This window comes from Plectropomus leopardus, chromosome 16 (assembly GCF_026936395.1).
Source record: "Plectropomus leopardus strain MGB_pleo_1.0 chromosome 16, ASM2693639v1, whole genome shotgun sequence".
In the NCBI taxonomy this organism is placed as follows: Eukaryota; Metazoa; Chordata; class Actinopteri; order Perciformes; family Serranidae; genus Plectropomus; species Plectropomus leopardus.
This window is the reverse complement of record NC_142191.1, coordinates 22,475,390-22,495,358: the sequence shown is the minus strand read 5'-3', so window position 1 is coordinate 22,495,358 and position 19,969 is coordinate 22,475,390. Positions and strand designations below refer to the sequence as shown.

The 19,969-nt window shown below is 37.4% G+C and overlaps 1 protein-coding gene across 4 annotated transcripts in view; it reads right to left on the bottom strand.

The window, feature by feature from the left end:
• Positions 1–19,969, bottom strand: part of LOC121955317 (exostosin-1) — a 268,903-nt gene that overhangs the window by 24,458 nt on the left and 224,476 nt on the right. For all 4 annotated transcript variants that reach the window (XR_015779177.1, XR_015779178.1, XM_088089580.1 and 1 more), the window contains exons 8-10: positions 14,841–14,959; positions 13,709–13,804; positions 1,079–1,168 (exon numbers count right to left, since the gene is read on the bottom strand). Coding sequence is in view for 2 of the 4 variants with exons in the window: in XM_088089580.1 (XP_087945706.1) it covers positions 1,079–1,168; positions 13,709–13,804; positions 14,841–14,959 (305 nt within the window). In the remaining 2 variants the exon portion in view is untranslated. The remainder of the gene's footprint in view (positions 1–1,078; positions 1,169–13,708; positions 13,805–14,840; positions 14,960–19,969) is intronic.

Genomic DNA, 19,969 nt, shown 5'->3' with positions numbered 1-19,969 from the left:
TCTCTTTTTTCACTGCTTTCTCTCATCTCTGCCTGTTCTTCCCGAAGTGTTAAGTTAAATTAAAAGCTTAACAGCAGCTATCCCATCACCACACATCACACTTAATTGAATTAAGACGGGTTCTTGAGCATTCTGGCAACGTGGTAAAACACTTAGCCTCCTCGATACTGACGCCTGTACTCAGAACTCTTTGTTTTATTTTTTAAATGTGTTGCCTAACTTTGTTGCTTTGCTAAACTTCCTGCTCATCCTACTCCGATCAATTTCATCTGCTGCATTTGGAATTGTCTTTTAAAGGCAAAGCACATTTTACTTCTCTAGTTCAGTGGCCATTGTAACGTTTGGCAATTCATTTGTAATGGTATTCATGACTGTGCGTGGACTGACTGCCTCATTTCAGAAAGGATCAATACTGTGTTAAGACATCACCACTTTTTGCCACAGGCTGACATAAAACCATGCAGACTGGAGCTGGTTATAAAAACATTTCCAGAGGCTTTCAGTGGGTGGAGTCATTCACAAGTGTTGAGGTCCCTCGATGGGCAGACAGTTCTTTCCAAAGTTAAGAAAACCCTCTAGAAATATATATGCAAAAGTACAAAAATGTATATTTTTGTGTGTGCCAAATTGCAACACCCCGCAAAGTTAGTTTAACATGGCCTTTCAGATGTTACTCAGATGCTCTTCGGGAAAGTTTAAACTCAAGAAACCCCAGGCAACGTTTCCCAAGTTTTGTGTTAGGCCAACGGTCGACAAACACATTGGTTAGTCCTCAGTGTCAGAAAATGGATCAACATCAATATCAACATTTAAATTACATATGTGCTATGCAATTTTAAGTCTTTTTCAGGCAGGCAGGCAGTCATGGTGAACTGGTTTTTGTACTTATGTTGTTTGGAAAAAAATTCAGTAATTTAGATTGTAATCCAGATGTCTGATAACAGTGTGATGGTGGCCTCGTGTCTTGGGATTGTGGCTGTCTCACCTCATTTTGTTGATAAAGCATCAGTGTCTCAGTTCACCAGTTCCTAAAACATCAATGTCACGCCAACTGGTTGATAAGTCAACAGCGACTCACCTCATTGGTAGAGAGAACCGAGTCTTCATCCAGACTGAGAACGGCGTCAGTGAGGATGACATCGTGGGGGAAAAAACGACTGCTCATTGTCTGTAGAGACAGAAAGAGACAGCTGACATGATGAACAGTTTATTTATATGACTACGAAAACCATAACAAATTACATTTCTGTGAAGTGATATGCTGTCTGGCAATAAGCATCAACGGTTATTGACCTGTAGTCAGTACTAGCTGAGGTGTTAAGGCTCATATTCATGATTTTTTAAAATCATTTTTGGTCATATTATGCTTTAATTTGATAGATAGGAAGAGGTAGGAATGATGACGGGAAACACGGAAGAGAGTTCACAAGTTTGTCTGATTTGAACCCATAATCCATGATTTATTTATTTATTTTATTTTATCAAATACCTCAGGAAATACGTTCAAACCATTTTGAAGGTATGGAAATGGTTCAGATGTAAGAAAAATCATGGCTAAATAGATGGCCAATGAGAGAATGTGTTTGTTTCACACCCTGCTGTGTGTCTATCGATCATTGAGCTGACTTAATAGGTTTTGTGCGAGTCTTTATCAATTCACTGCCTAACAGAAAGTGTAGTAGACCTTGATCCATTGGCCTAAAGAAGGCTGCTGCTGCTGATGTTATTGACTTGTAATTAAAGTGTAAATTATTGAACTGTTGAGCAGAAAAGGAAAAAAAAAGACACAGATCTTGACTTTATGGGGAAAAAGTGCAGCTGAGGTTTCAAACAAGCTTCTTTGGCAAACTCTCACTTTATTATCACCCTGCTAGACTACAAACCCTAGCATTACATTCATACACTGTGTGCACTTTGTGATCATTGTTTAAATATTATATTGCATTAGAAACACGTCCTCATGTCTATTTTTCTGGGATTCATGTCAGGCAGTTAAGTTCAACAGAAAGACAATGTGAGTGTACCTTTGGTCCAAATCATGGGCAGTGGTTTGATATGTCACATTTTAGTAGATGGGAACCTCTAGTGAAGGTCATCACCTACCAATAATTATGATTATTAGTTATCATTGGAGCAAAGGAGGAGGCCAGCTGATGTTGTGTAATAGTATAAAGACTATTAAGTCCACTGGGTTTAGTTATTGTAACAATGTAACCTAGTAGTATTATGTCGAGGTATGACATAACTAAATTGTGTTGTTAGTAACAAACAAAGGCTACTTTGTTTTACCAAAACCAGGTTATATTTCACAAACCTATACAACGAGGGTTTTTTTGTGCCCACACCTAACCTTGTAATTTTGATGTAACTTCGACCATTTCACAATGTTACCTACGTGTCTAAAACCGCAACAGTTAACCGTCATACAGGAGCTGTTCTATCATCCCACAGTAAGGAGCAGTTTTAATATATTCTCATGCGGGTCGTATTAGACGAAGGTAGTAAAATACGGCCTATGTGGTTGTATAGATGGGAAGACTTAAAAAAAAAAAGAAAAAGTACAATATATCAGGTTTTAAAATGATGAGCTATACAGCCTTTTCCAGGAATGTGCAAGATATTGTCCAAAAGTTGTGCAAAAGTTCACTGTAATGTACAGTGAAAAATAGATTACTCAGTGCAAAAGTTTAAAAGGAAAAGCACGAATGGCTACAAAGCACAATTATCTTTTCAAGGTCACTTTTCTAGGATGAAGCTAGAAGTTCAGTTTAACTTACCATACACAAACTACATTACATACCACAAATGATATACAGTATAAGCAGATTATATTTTTTTCCTCACATGGTGGCAAACGTTCCCAGTTTGATATTATTTCATCTCTAGCCTCAACTCAACCAGTACGGTTATCTCAGCCTAAAGCTGTAGAAAACTTGTGTGAATCATTAATTATATATATTTTCCTCTGCTTTTATCTTGGTCAGCTAAGATTTTATGTAATTAAAATGGACCTCCGTGCTAACTACTGTCACAGCAGTGACATTTAACACGAATTTACTGTCTGAAATAAAGTAGATTGAATACACACCCCCCAGGGGTAATATTAAGAGGCTTATTTTGCAAAGTAAGACCACAAATATCTGCAAGTTTAATGTCTACTTCCATCTTAGCTTAATGAGCCGATGGATGCTGACTGCAACTTCATCAAGAAATTAAGCGTAAGTAACATCAAAAGAATTCTAACACAAATCCCCTAAATTATTTGAGTGTGCCACATAAAAAAATGCATTAAATCACTGCTTAAAGTGAGAGCTCTTGGCAGAGGATGTATTTTGTTTGGATGGATGCCCTATAATCACCAGGCAGGTAATTAGTTCAGTTAGGATGGTTTTCATAGCAGTGTAACCGTCTCTCAGCTTTCTTATGAAAAGCACCATCCCAGTGTAATTGGCTGGAGTAAATAGCCACTTGCTTGACTATCAGCTGCATTCCTCCTAAATCAATGGTCTGAATGTAATGACTGCACAATATCAAAGATTTGCATGAGTAAGAAGAAACATATGCACAATGCACACACACTGTCATGGGCCAATTGACATTATGACTTTACTACATTTCCAGTATCCTTCAGATAATTTTGCTTCAAACATGGATTAAACCTAAGTGTGACTCAGTCCAAATCTTCTTGTTCATGTTAATTTAAAAATTGAGCTTGATGAGTTGTTGACAAAACAATCAAAATATTAATCAGCTGATAAAAACCATATGATATGTGAGAGACCCTCAGTACAAGTGAATAAGTGGAGACTACGTTTAAATTGTTTAATCCACAGCTGTTTCCAAGACCAAGAACACGCTGGAGGGATTTTACATTTCATCTGGCCTGGGAACGCCTCTGGGTCTCCCAGGAGGAGCATGAAAGTGTTGCTGGGGAGAGGGCTATCTGGAGTACTTTGCTAAGCCTGCTGCCCCCATGACCCGACCCCAGTTAAGCACATGATAATGGATGGATGAATGTTTCCAAGTTCAAGAATGACCTAATAATAATAACAGGCAAAAGTCAGTCAGTCAGTCATTTTCTGTAACCGCTTGTCCTCGTAAGGGTCGCGGGGGGCTGGAGCCAATCCCAGCTGCCATCGGGCAGAAGGCGGGGTACACCCTGGACAGTTGGCCAGACTATCGCAGGGCCGACACATATAGACGAACAACCATACACGCTCACAGTCACACCTAAGGGCAATTTAGAGACACCAATTAACCTGAGCTGCATGTCTTTGGACTGTGGGAGGAAGCCGGAGACCCCAGAGAAAACCCACGCAGACACGGGGAGAACATGCAAACTCCACACAGAAGGGCCCCCGCCCGGACCGAACCCCGTTCCAACCGGGATTCGAACCAGGGACCCTCTTTCTGCAAGGCACAGGCAAAAGTTAGCATACTAAAATGATAAGCTAAGACTGTTTCAATGGCTGCATTTATTGGTGTTTTTTTCACATACCAATGGCATAACAAATTCTCAAGAGACTGGAATTACCATCAGCAGCACTTTGAGTTTTCCCAAATGTAGATAGGGGAAGCAGGGATTGAGCTGCCTACCCTGCAATGGTGCCATACCATTGTTGCAACGGCCCATTATTCCAAAACACCAATAATCAGAAAAATATCCCATTGGACCAAAAGTCAATTTGTCCGACAGCACATTATACCAAAATAAACCCACATTGCTACAAAAAATTTGGTTGGTTGCAATATTTTTTCCCACAATGGTAAAGGTATAACCCATCCTACTTTACCCCAGAACAGATCTTACTCATCATGCCTAAAATGTACCTTCCCAACCAACAAAGACAATGAGTACTAGCTAATCAGAGACAGAGAACAGTGGGCCATGAGGAATGAGGAAGATAATAATTCGCATCCGGCTCAGAGTGCAAGGTACAAAAATCATCGACTTGGTGTGCAAAGGCCTTAAATCCAGTTTAGTATAATTTCTGAAAATGAATTCACATCACATCCATTTTAAATTTAAACTATCAATTGAGTGCCTCCAGGTTTTAATAGAGTTATACAGTGGTGCCCCATGATGGACTAAACGCTGCGTTGGCAAGAACATAAAAAATGGTCAAACTGAAAGATACTCATCAGCAGTTTTCAGTTTAGTAAACATCAATTTTGGCAGAGGCCTTGAAAACTTAATAATGGCTGAAACCCAACTGTAATGAGTCTGTCTGTACCTGTCTGAGTGTAGGTACAGACAGATACTGCACCTCCCTCCCTTTTGGCTGGTGTCAATGCTTTTCTGCCTCTGGGCAGAGATTAGATCCCACTGAGATCACTGGCAGTTCAATGGTCTGAACCTTATCTTTGTCGCTCTCCTTCCACCCATTCCCCCTCTTTATATTTGCCGTGACTCCTGCTACTTCAAGGGGAGACTTTGGAGATAGCAGGACATTTCTTTATGTCGCGGACATATCTAGATGTCTGTAAATTAACCCTAAAAAGTCAAGGATCACATAACTATCTGCAAAACCATTATGAACTATGGCCAGCCTCTTCCTCTCATGAACATTTTCATTTCAGTATTAGGGTAGGGAATAATTGCATTTAAAAATAAAAAGGCTCTTTTTATGTGAGACCACTTATCTGACGTCTGACTGTTGTGCCTAACTCAACTGTTTTGGTCTTAGTCTGAAAGAATCTTTTGATTATGTTGCTGGTTTATAGTCTGTCACTACTCTGGGTCTGTGTAGGTAATAGGACTGAAAAGATCTAAAGTAATTATTACATATGCTTAAATTATCTAGATGTAACTTAATATAAAGCATAACATTTGTCTTCAGACGCAGCTGTATGTAAGTGTGACTGGATTGTTGGCCAGTCAGATTAGGATCTGAATTCTTGCCTTTCAAAAGTAAATTCTATACATTGCCTAGGTTCTTGGGCAATCTTGACTAATATGCAGTGATGTAATTTGCCAAGTATTAGAGCAGACATAGACTTGACTTAAAGTACTAACATATATATTTTTAGATTAACAAAAACAAATCCATTTTGTGTAATGTGGAAGAAGCTAAAAGTAGTAATGATCCTAAGGAGAATTATCAACCATTTGGGTAGTCTTCCCCTAGCCGCGTGTACATCCTTCAACGTAGCTCAGCTCTCACTGGATCGGTTCACAGCCGAGCGTGAAGCGGCCGGGATGAGAATCAGCATCTCCAAATCCAAGGCCATGGTTCTCAGCCGGAAAAGGGTGGAGTGCCCCCTCCAGGTCAGGGACAAGATCCTGCCCCAAGTGGAGGAGTTTAAGTATCTCAGGGTCTTGTTCACGAGTGAGAGAAGGATGGAGCGGGAGTGTTAATGTTTTGAAATAGGGTACAGTTAAGGATCAAAACTATTCTCATTGGTCAGTTTTGGTCAAAGTAAGTAAGATCTTCTGTGACATAAGTTACGTAAATTATTTCACTTACATACGTAAGTTATGTAACGTACACAATGTAAAGTTACTTATGTTATGTAAGTTAATTTAAATACGCAAGTTCAAATAAATTAACGTAGACTTTTGGTTGTAGATGGGACACAAACACTCTGCCAGGTGAAAGTCCTGTATTTCACCCAGCGAATGTGGAGTTCATCCCTCTTTATTCTACACACCTGATTCTCTCTTTTGCTCCATTTACAATTACTATGGCCACTAGGGGTCACTGCCTGACATTAAACATAAATATGGGTCACAATAAGCTGCTTGGAGAGATAACATATATGGCTGTTTTTTGGGGGGAGATCAGTCTGAATAATACTGCATATCATATGTTGTGAAAAACAAGTTAAAAAAACCATTTGATATCTTTGATAAAACAAAACAAAACAAAAATCTACTCTACATGTCTGTATGACCAAAAACATATTTTTATTTGGTTGTTGATAAAATCCTCATTCTGCCAATGACTGGTCTAAAATAATAATAAACTAAATAATATTTTGAGGTCAAGACCATCAATTCAACTCTAATTCTGCTGCTCTGACCCTATGCTCAACAGTATTTCAAGATTAGGTCCCACTTGACCTTTGAAATCTTCACTTTTATGCTCCTTTGGTATAATTTAAATGCATACTTAAGAAGTCAAGATCAATAGTGAAGATTAACTTATCAATATTAAATACATAGTGTGGGAGCAATACATGCACTATTACAGAGTGATTGATGAAGGTGAGATATAGTCGACATATTAACAGTGACAGTGGAGAGTCCTTTGGTAATATTGATGTGTGGGTCATAAATGCTGATCAAGCAGGACCTCACTTATAGCAAGGGCAAGCTATAAGAGACCTGATTCATATGATCAACCTCTCAAATCCCTAGTGTGTTTAAACAGTTGGTAAATAATTTGAAATCAATTTAAAAATGGTCTGATCCTGAATCATAAAGGGAGCTCAACCAGAATCCAAGTACAAACTACAATTATATGTTTATATTCATATGTTTATGTATTGTACAGAATTTATCTTTCAAAGACTATAAAAATATTTGAAAGGGTTATTTTGCTAAGCAAGTGGTGGTAAGTCTCTGAATGTAACCTGTTGAAAGTCTTTTTCATTGGACATTTGCACCCACCTCTAATTCCTGACTTATGGGTAGGCTTGGCCCAAGAGAAGATTTAGTAAAAGTAGCCCAAGAGTATATAGTTGTAAAATGTAATTATGTAAATGTATCTTTAAAAATCATGGATCATACAAAAAAAAGAAAGAAAAAAATAGAAATTAAATAACAATTTCCATTTGAAGTCACAGATAGAAGTGAGGCCTTCTGTGGGTTTAATTTTGAGGTTAAGGCAAATATCAGGTTAATAAGCAACTCTTAAGGTTATGGTTTTGCTATCTTATCCAACAAGTGAGGAGACCGCTCACTGGACATACAACACTTTGTTTGGCAAAGGACGAACAACACCAGCCCCGGGTAAAACACAGCTTTTTAGGGACTCTCAGTTGTACCTTACTGGGTTCTTTTAACTATACTAAAATCTTTTTCTAAGTTAACTCAAGTTTTCTTAGTACCATGAAGAACAAGCAACTTATTTTCTCCAGGTATGAAGACTTGTGGGATACTAATAAAATAAAATGCAGATATATTATTTTATTTTAAAAAACAAACAAACAGAAGTACAGGAAAGAGAGAGAGAGAGAAAAAGGTTGCTGATGGAGTGTATCCACACAGCATTACGGAGTAGATACACTCATAACCAACAGCAAATTACTCTGCTGCTGCGCTCTGTCGAGGCGAATTGCAAACTTTCGGTGTGTGTGTGTGTGTGTGTGTGTGTGTGTGTGTGTGTGTGTGTGTGTGTGTGTGTGTGTGTGTGTGTGTGTGTGTGTGTGTGTGTGTGTGTGTGTGTGTGTGTGTGTGTGTGTGTGTGTGCGTGCAGTTATTATGGTGGGAACAAACACAGCGAGCGGTTGGAAGGAAATTCACTGAAGAGCATCTGTCTGGGCTGCACGACAATATACCACATGACTAATTATAGGACCATAGACGCTGCTGGGTACCGGCACATAGACACTTGCATATCGCCTCTGAGACACGTTTTATTGTCACCAGTGGAAACATTGTTCTTGTGTTTCAAGGGGGACACATTTACATGAAAACAAACAGAAGCAATTAGACCACAAAGCATCGGGATTAGGGAGGGAGAGCAAGGTTGGTGTGTGTGTGTTCAGTGAGTGAACCAGTGAAAATGTGAGAGTGTGTATTTTTAGGAAGAAGCTCATTTGTATAAAAATGGTTGTGTAAATGAGTTAAATGAAAAACATGAATATCACTTAACAGTAGTGAGTATGTGCCTGTGTGCGAGGAGAGAATATTTTCCCATAATAATGCAAATGAGAACAATCCCCAAAAAGTCACACTGCTGGCTTCACTCTAATAGCAGACATTCAAAACTCATGTTGCTTCAATCTCACCATCAAGAGTCTATTTAAACCTGAAATAGCTCTGCAATGCAATTACCACAGGATAGAACATTATCTAATACACTGTATAAAACTTCCTTATCAGTCTCTCGCTCCTGTACTACCAGCGCTCTACAGCTGTTAACACAGAGAGGCTAGTTTGCATTATTTACATATTTGCTCTTTTTTTCCAGTGCTGAAATTTAACTAAGTACATTTATTCAAGAACTCTGCTCAAGTAAAACTTTGAGGTACTTGTGCTTTGAGTATTGTGCCTCTTTAACTCCTGTTTTTTTAAGAGTGAAATATTGTACTTTTATTTTACTCTTCCAAGCAGAAAAAGAAAAACAACAACAAAATCAAACAAAAATGTTCACCCAGGCGTTGTATTTCCATCATAGGCAAGTCTAGGGAGTGGCCAGGTGCCATCCCATTATGATTGGCTATCAGCCCAGTCAGTTTGAACTGTCTGATGAGTAACATAAATTTTCATTTATAGGTGCAATTTAGTCTTAAACTTGAGAGGACGCAATGTGCCAGAGTTGTGTCAGGCTATAAAAATTTTAAAAAATAAATTGATACGACTGTTAAAAAGTTTGTTCACACAGGCTTTTTATCATAATTTTTTGGCACTTCATCCTTGCTATTCTACTATTTACTTTTGGAGGAACAATTTCTTTAATAAAGTATGGACACTTTATCTTACATTTGTGTGGTGTCACTCTGTTATGTTGTGATTGGTAGGTCTATTTATCTTTTAAACTAAACTATCAACAGTATAGTAAGACACTGCAAAGTCAGTAATTAAAGTAGATACAGGCAGTAAAGACAAGAACTGCAATTAAAGCTATAAATTATTATATATAATTAAAGCATGTTTGCCCGCAGCAGCGCTTGTACTTCATGCCACCCCTGCATAAGTCAGAGCCCATCTTGGGCCACCCTAGTAAAAAGAAATGTGGGCACACCACTGATTTCCATCACTGCTAAGGAGCTGAAGCTGATAAATACCAATAACTACTGCAGAGTAATCTGACCCATGTGTGAAAGCCAATTGTTACCTTTCCTATTACATACAAAAGTCAGATGTTGGTGGGTGTTAAGTGTTTTTTGTGCATTGAGAAAGCCAGTTATGACTGGGAATGCATATTGAGGGGAAATATTTTTTATTTTTTTTTTTTTTAAATAAACTGAACATGAAGCCTGTGAGAATACTGAATTGGACAGATCTCAGGACGAATCTTGAGCTCTGGGCTCCCACATTTGTTTCTCATTTAGATAACCTCCTCTCAGACTAATTTGGGAAAGGTGTAAAAATTTACACCCTAACAGGTGTAAACAGAAGACAGTGTGGGGGATGTCAGTCAAACACACACCTGTGGAGAGGTTAAATTAGCTAAAATAATTAAAAACACCTTTGGGGGTAAAATCCATCTAACTATACTGCCTTTCAATCAATCAATCAATCAAATCTTTATTTGTATGGCACTTTTCATACAAAGAGTAACACAAAGTGCCTCACAGAGATTAAAAACAATAACAGAAATGAAAAACATTAATGAAAATCAAGAAAAATACAGACAGCCTGACCCTCCCACCCCCACCTAGACGTACGCAACAACACACACACAATCATGTAGATATTCCCACACATATTCGCAAAGGCACCTGAACATCCACCCTTACCACCCACACACACGCACACATACACCAACACACACCAATTGTTACTAAAGAGACATGGCTAGGCACTGAGACCTGAGGCGAGGGAGAAGCTACCTTTGGGGGCCAACCTCACTGAGAGAGGTCACGGTCCAGCACCGCTGGGGCGCCGCCACAGAGACCATCCCAACCCGGGCGGACAGGAGTGCCCGCACCAAGATGCCGAGCCCTCTAGCCACCCGGGCCGAAACAGTCCACGGTACAGCACCCCCAATGGTGGACCAGAGACCACTCCCAGTCCGGTAGGCCCCGATGAGGAAACACTGGAGCTAAAAACTAACACAATAAAATAAGGTAAAGAACATAAAACCTAAGAACGTAAGGGACTGAAACAGTAAAATAAGACAAAGAATACAAGTGCACAGTAAAATAGATTAAAGGTTATAACCGCTAATAATTAGATAGATAAATAAATGGGAGACTAAAACAGTGGGATAAGATAAAATAAAAAAGGAGAATAAATAAATAAATAGTTAGTTAGTTAGTTAAAAGCCTGATTGAAAAGATGGGTCTTGAGCCTCTTTTTAAAAACCTCAACACTGTCTGTGATCCTGAGGTTCTCCGGGAGGCTGTTCCACAGACGGGGGCCATAGTAACTGAAAGCCGCCTCCCCATTTCTTTTAGAGCTAACTTGTGGTATGGTTAAAAGGCCAGTGCCGGAGGACCTCAGGGTCTGCGAGGGTTGATAAGGTAAAAGCAGCTCAGTTAGGTAAGAAGGCCCAAGACCTTTGAGACACTTAAAAACAAGTAAAAGAACCTTAAACCTTTAGCATTTATTGATACTGATGTATGCAGTAGAGCTCAGTTTGGAACACAGATCAACATGTTTTTGAATCTTATACAACCTCAAATGTCTAATGTCTAATAAAAATTTAACCCTTTAAACCTGAGCAAATTGGGTTTCCTTCCTTCAAAACATGGGTAAAAAGTAATGAGCAACTTAATGGTAAGTAAAATGGTTAGTTAGTAAAAAGAAAAACAAAATGATAAAGAAAATTACATGAAATTAAGCAAAGAGAAAAGTAAAGTAAAAAACTAAAAACAAATACTTAAAAAGAAAAAGAATATGTATATTTCTTTCTGTAACATAATTTTAAATCTACAGTTATAATAATTATACACACATTTTTTTTTTCTTTTTTAAACCAGTCATTTTCCAGTCATTTACTTGTCACCTTTTGCTAATTTCTTGCCATTCAAGGGACATTTCTTGCTAAGTTGCTGTTTGCTGCCTTTTTACTCATGTTTTCAAAGGAATTTCAGCTCACCAAGGTTTCAAGGGTCAAATAGCTTGGGAGAAGCATCTCAATGCAGCACAATAAAACTAATGTCAGTCCAGGTTTCACTGGGTTTATAGAAGGGTTTAAGGATGCCTCATGAGTAGCAGCAGCAGTCAGACCAATGTGACAAACATTGAGCTACAATGACCATTTGTTGGTGTGGAAAGTGGAAGGAATTCTCGTTCAATCAGTCACTATTAAAATATCAGCGAAGTATTGCCACTGTACATAAATGAAAAAAGAAAAAAAGAAAGCAGAACCATGACACTTGTAAGCAGACCACAGAATAAGTATTTATAAGTGCCACTTGGTGCAGAATTGTCTGCAGCAAACAAACATGCTCAATGGACTGTTTACTCACAAGTATGGCAAATATAGTCTGAGGCACTCGGCAGTAACAGAGCTAATAAAAGTCTTTTATTTTCAGTGACAGTCTGAAAAGTTAAAACTGACTGAAACATTTCAGCCTCAGTGAGCCTTAATCAGAGTCTACTCTTGCTTTTCTTAGTGTTTTTAATATAATAACAACCCTAAAGGATCTGAACATCTGGCGTTCTCAAGGGTGCTTTGTTTAATTACCTGAATCATTTATCATGAAATGAAGCTCTAAATGGTGCACAGTTACTCCAGGTGGTTATTGTACTTCTCAAAATACACCTCAAAGAGTCATTTTAGATTTATTTTAGCTTTTCAGGTGTTTTATTTATTTATTTATTTTTTTTTTTATTCAAGATGATACTGATTTCTCTCAGGTTGAACTCCTAACTACAGCTATTGTATCTTTAAATCTTGAGGAGTCTGGGTGAATCCTTAGAAGACATCTGCATCAACATCAAAGCTAAAGGCCAACGGTAATCAGGCTTATGCTGTCATACCCCGAGTCTCTCTTAAACCCTCAGGCAAATTATACCGCAGTGGGATCACAGATAATGTGTTCAAGAAGCAGCTCCTAATTCTTACAATTGTTTTCTGGACTCACTTTTTTAAACTTTCAAAGAAGCTTATCGAAGAAAAAGTGCTTACATGTAACCAGTAACACCAAAAAAATCAGACTTTTCTGCATTCTTTTAATGAGTAGCACATTTCACACCCAGAAACAACAGCTGAAAAATAGCTTTGTGCTACATCTAGTGCAATATATACATTGCACACCATCCCCGTTTTAAATAAACTAATAAATAAATAAACAAATAGATGTAAACTGGTGGTGTGAAAATGCCCAGCGTGGTTATACTGCAGCTTGTTTCACCAATGTTTAACCTTTAAGCCTTTTGTTGACCTGTCTGTTTACATTTACAGGTTTTCACTCTCTTTTGTTCACATAATCTAAAAAAATACTTTGTAACACAGCTAAACTGTGAACTTAGTTTTGTCTGCAGCTACGAAGCATATCTGGCGGTTGTGTTAAAGTCTTAATGAGGTTTGGAGCGGTGTCTTTGTTTTAGAGTACATATTAGTACACAAGTGCAAAAAGACACACAACCATGCACATGCTAAAATTCCTAAGCCCCTTCAGGTATTTTTCCCCCATTAAAGTTTAAAATGTTTCATTCTTCTTCTGTAGTGCCTTAAAGTTCAGGTTTAACATATCTACTGCAGAAAGCAGCTAGAAGCTAAAGGCTCTGTGCTTTCATTTCTGGTGTAGACTGCCAACAAAGTAACTTTGAAAATCTGTTTTTATAATGGTGAGATAAATATCTGCACTGCTATGCAACAAAGTATCTTTTAATACATAATGAATGCACAAAGCCAGCAGCTGTTACCTTGGACTGTCCTTCAATGACAGTGAGAGGCACGCTGGTGGAGGGCCACTTGTTCCTTGGAGGTAAAGGCTTGTCGCAGTTCCATAAAACCACAATCTGTATGGGAGAAGCGCATAGATTTGGTTAATATTATATAATCATTAACATCCTTATACATACATTTCTGAAAGAGGGTTTTGAAACAACTGATGTCTTTCACAAAGTAAAGAAAAAAAATAAAATCTTATCTTTTATCTCTAAGAAGCATAAGGCCTCAAGACAAGGGGTTTTCTTTTCAAAACACAGAGAGTACTTCATTATTGGAGAAAACACAGTCTATTGTGTATCTTCAAATTATCTGTATTACTTTTACAGGCAATAGTAAATTTAAAGTATTCAGTAAAATTACCAGAAAATGAAACGACAGCAGTCAATTTGTTTCAACTGCTACTATACAGTAATGTATATGTAATGAATGCATTAAGATTATGTATGAATGCTGATGTTTTTCCTGAATTTCTTCATATGCTGTGCGGTTATTATTTTCCTTGCAAAAGGTGTCATCACTTTCCTGTGACTGGTATACAGCTCCTGTTTTAGTCTGCACGCTCTAACATCTTCGCTCATGTTCCTCCTTGCTTGGCATTTCATTCCACTACTCAAAACCCCAAAAAATACAAACCAACGAACCAACCCGGTTGTAAACATCCTTCCTGTACAGTAAAAGCTGACAGACTGTTCTCACGTGTCATGTATGATGAGATCTCACAATATTTTGTTAATGTTTTAATACTACAAACACAAAAAAATTATGTGTATTTTCATGAAATCAGTTTTATTTCCCACAGAGCCCCTAATACCTTGTCATATTAAATGAATGGCTGTACTCTCTCATTAAATTTTACTACCTAAAGGTAAAACTTGCAAAAGAAAAAAAAACAAAAGAAGAGGAAAAAGGAGGAGGATGAATAGGTGAAGGAAATCTAAAGAGAGGAAAGGGGAAAAAAAGTTACTTATATTAAAAATTGTCATACATTATGCAGTTATACACCTTAATAATTTTATACTTTTCTTCATGTTTGACTGCTTATATTTCATACTGTACTCATTATTTTCCCTTGTTGAAGCAGCAGCATTTCACAGTGGGATGCACCTGTGCACAAAACTTGGACTTGGCTACAGCGATGATGAGCTTCACCACGGGAGAGATCTGGGACTGCAGAGGAGTAACCGTATGGATCACAGCTGTGAACTGCTGCAACGGACTCTTACCTGGACACACACGCACACACACAGAATACACAAAAACAGTTGTCATAGGTAAACGGTATTTAGGTTTTTAACACCACTTTCCATAAAGCTCCATAACAGTTAACTGGACACAGTGTGCTCAGTGCTGCACCCATCATCAATCTTTCTGACTGGATATATGCCCCCTCTTTCCATGACTAAGCATGAGTAAACACGTCTAATTCAAGGGTTTCTGCATTAGTGAATTGTGAATCATGCTGATTTGTTCCTATAAGGAGTAACTGTATTTTCTGCAGCCTCACAATAAAACAGCACTTGTTAGTAACTTTCTAGTTTTTATTGAGGCAAACAAATGAACCAAACAGGACAAAAAGAGAAATTATGAAGTGGAACCAAACTTTAAATTACTACCCCTGATAAATGATCCCCAGCACACAGTACAATGGGTAAATGGAGTTGAGGAAATTGATTCCCCCTGTGGCAGCCTGTGCCAAAGAAACGTATCAATATTATAAAGCATCAGCTTCTACGATTGGATTTTATTTTCTGAATACATTTTCTCTTCCATAATAAATGAATCCATTCATGTCCTATAGTATCTTTAAATAGAGGAGCATTTTAAACCATGCTAAATGATGTATTCACACTAATAGATTGATTAAAATGACATTACATCTAGAAAAGTGTGATTAGCACATGATCATTGAACTGGATGCAAGAAAAAAATACACAAAAGGCAGCACAGCTAGGGGACGTTCAAAATTTCTCTCCTGAACAGCAATTTACGGAGAAACTTGACACTTCATGGGGACAGATTTTCTAAATCAATGTAGTGTAAATATCTTAAGCTATTTAAAATGCTTTTAACACGATTACATGAATGTGACATCTTTAAAATGGTATGAATGCATGTTTTTGACCACTTGGGGGCAGCAGTTCATGCTGTAAACACATCATTGACAGCGATATTATCATCTTTCAAAGTGGATGTTACAGTTTCCTATTTGCATATCCACAGTGACATTAGCATTCATTTGGAGTCGTCTTTGCAACCATGTGATGTATTAACGTCCAATATTAATTTTGATTTTATGAACATTTTTTGTTCATTGTTGTTCCAATCCCTGAGGGAATTACATGGATCTTTAGCTGCACAATACTCCACTATGTTCTGACACCTATAGGCAAGATAACCGCAAACAGCAGGAGACCACTGTCAGACCAACAAAAGCAGGTATTTTTTAATGACAGTTCAGTACATGTCTGACATTTTTTGTAGCGACAAAAGTGGGTATTTTTTAACAATAGTCCAAATGTTGTTTTAGTGACAGTTTGGGACATGTCTAGCTGTTTATGTAGCAGCAAAAGCAAGTATTTATAAATGACAGATTGGGAAATGTCTAGTTGTTTTTGCAGTGACAAATGTGGTATTTTTTTCACGATTGTTTCCATACAATAACAGCCGTTTACGTAGCTTTATGAAAGTTCAGGACATGTCTAGCTGTATTTGTAGAGACAAAAGCGAGAAACTTTTAATGAAAGTTTTTTAACCACAGTTTCGAACATCATCTTAGCACAACAAAAATGGGTATTTTTAGCAGTCATTTTGGACAATTTGAGCCATCCAACAGTGTTTGTGGCAACCAAACTGATTACTTTCAGCCAAAACATGATGGTTTGTTCCCAACCATTAGCAAGTGATTTTGTGCCTAAACATAATAAAATGTTAATTACAGATGTCATAAAGTTATAAATATAAAACGAACAAATAAAACATATACGTTTTTCACAGAAAAGCACATTGCCCATATTTATTTTGGTGATTGGGTTGACGAAAACAGTACGGCTGTGGGTTGTAAAACCAAAACAATAAGTTGAAAGATACTAAAAAAAAAAAACTCTTACAAGCTGAGAGGAAAACTTCTCTGCAGGTTTTTGAAGATAAACAACTCCTTTAACAACACAGTCATTTGAACTATTGTTAATTCAAAACTATCGATCATTGCAGCCTTTAAAAGCAAAACAGTTTGATATCCCTATGTGGAGAGCAGGTAAACAGGTAAACATGAGCAGATATGGGGACACACACATGGCCTCAGGTAATATTCATAACAACTAAATACGGTGAGAACTGCAGGCACATGGCATGCCAAGTGTTGGTGGGGTATGGGAATAGGGGAATACATATCCTCATGGATAAGTGGAGCCAGAGTGCTCTTTAGTGTTGCTCTATCCATCTCTCTGACACCGGGCCCCTAACCAGCCATCTCAGGTGGGCTTAGTGGTATTTATGGAAGCACGAGGTCTGCCCTTGTGGGGGTCACAGAAATAGGCTCAGTCCCTCTGTTTCATCTGCGTCTGCTTAGAAAACTGCTGTGCCACATTGATTTTTATTAAATCACATTAATTTCCTTTATTATGGACACATTTTTCCACCAATTAGAACAAGATAGTTCTCATCTGATACATAAAAATTGATAAAATAATTGATGATAGTATTTTACTCTTAGTGAGGGTCAAACAAAAGACCAACTGCATAGTGGGGAGTGTAAAATTTTGGAGCATTACTGTTATAAAGGAGTAACAGTTTGTAAATGATTGCCTTTATTCTTTTTAGCACCCACCTCTAATAATTCTATAACTGTAAATCTACAGGTCCCATTGGAAAGGCTGCTTTAGATCAGACAGACCGATAGAACATTTGTTTTCAGGGTCCTTCACATCTTGACAGTGGCTGAGGTCATATGTGGGTCATCAGTCCACCTGGCTGTCAAGTTAGAGTAAAAAGAGTCCATGAATCAAGGTATGAATGGGTCTTAAACTGCCTGGGAAGAGATATATGGAGTGGTTGATAAATGGTGTCATTTTTGGTTTGTTTGTTTTTTCAGTAAAAGCTTGGGTCTGGGGGGTGAACTGCTTCCAGTATTAGTGTGACTGTCTGCAGACAAATGTCAGTATCTTATCGTCAAAGCAAGCTGAGCAAAATTGGCTTGATTTCTTTCAAAAGCATAGGGGAAAAGGCAATGACCAACTTATATATAAAACTATATTTACAATCATTATAATTATGTGTTTAATAAATAATAATAATAAATTACATTTTATAATATTTTGTTCTAAATGTATACGTTTCTATAATTTTCTACAGTTTTTTTTTTCATTTTCTTGTTTGGTTTGGTCTTGTTTTTTTTGCAACTTTTTACTTATGTATTGTTAATCTGCTCACTGCCTTCTTCCTATGGTTCTGAAAGGAGTCAAACCAATTTGCGCAGGTTTCAAAGGGTTAAAACAAGTAATACATTATGTCTGGGCATAGAAGCTGGAGGTATTCTCTGTGAGAGCAAGAGCAAAGAATTAAATGTTCCAAAACAAATAAAAAATAAAATGTTCCTCCAAACTCTTTATGTTAAACATCTTAAAAACAATACATGAGATCACTGCCAAATGTCACTGCACAGGAGACCTCAATATGTAAGTGGCACCAGTATTGTCGGAGGCACGGAAGAGATTGCAGAAGAAGAGAGATTATACTTGGCAGATGCTAACATTTTTGCCACTGGTATGCATGCATAGGAGAAATTTAGGGTTTGTGTCCTGCTCAGGAGTCCTCCAGCCCCACCCAATTCTGATAAATGCCAGAGTAAATAATTATGAATCATTAATATGCAGGTTAAATCAAATAAACTTGATATAAATGGGGCAGGATGCAGAGAAGGAAAGAGTCTTGGACTGTTTCATGTGTTTCAGCACCATGGACAGAGACTGACACTCTGGTTAGAAGCACTTCAACACTAATATAAAAAACAAAGGTGTCTTTCAGGAGTTTCAGGACCATGGAGAGAGACAGACCTCAGCTGTGTCTTCATGCAGGACGCAGATCCTTTGGATGATTTTAGGCTCACTTTTCACTCAAAAGAGTTCAATACTAACAGTGCATTTAGGTGGCACTTTTATTCTAAATTAAGAGGAATAAATTCCAAGTTTATCGCCATAAACTGCCCTAAATTGCTTACAATAGAAGTAAACATTAACATTAAACTACAGTTCCATGACCTCGACATAAACAGAATGAGCTGGGACTTTTTTTTTACTTAAGCACATAATGGACAACTTGAAGATATCTAAAAAAAATCAGAAGATAGTAATAAGATAGTAATTTGGTGTGTAGTTACCTTTTTCTTTTTAGTTTGAAGGATGTTTGTAGCTAAAACTATGATAAATTACTGATAAAGGGAAGTACATTTTTCAAATGATATTTTTTTCATTAAAATTACAGTTTCATCTGAAAAAGAAAATGAAAAAAAAAAAAAACATATCCAAAACCAAAATAATCAAACAATAAACAACACCAAAAACCAAAACTGTTCATCTTTAAACAGGTTTCAGATGTAGATGCTTCAATGCATATAAGAGGAGGCTTTTTTGTTGATTTCATTTCATTCATTCTTCATTTTCATTTTCATCGCTCATTAGGAACAAACAGGAAAATAGTCATGATTTGACTTTAGCCATTGCAATTTACTAGAGTTGTTCTGATACCTATTTACCAGAATCAGAAATTCCTCTGATAGTGCCTAAAATGCTATATCTACTGGCAAGTATGTGAGTCTATACACTGCGCTGACACCATGTTATTTATTTCAAAACTTTAAAGTAGTTTCAGATCTTGATAAAACATCAGTTTTCCCAGAAATTAATTAAACTCTACAACAGAAGCCTACACAGCAATTCATAGTTAATTCTCATATAATACAGCTGTTTTTTAACGCAATGGTATTGGATTAGTATCAGCTGATACATCAGTTCAGGTATCAGAATTTTTATCAGGAAGGAAAAATGGTAGAACATCCCTAAAATGTACCTCAACAAATGCTTTCAACACCTCTGCCTCTTAAAAATATTTGCATTGCAATTGTTATGTTTTTCCCTCAAAGAATCAGGCAGTGGCAAAGAATAGGTAGCCTACATATCTGTGTTATACATGATCTAAAAAGAGAAACAATTATATTTTATGGGCAATGTTTTCCCTCC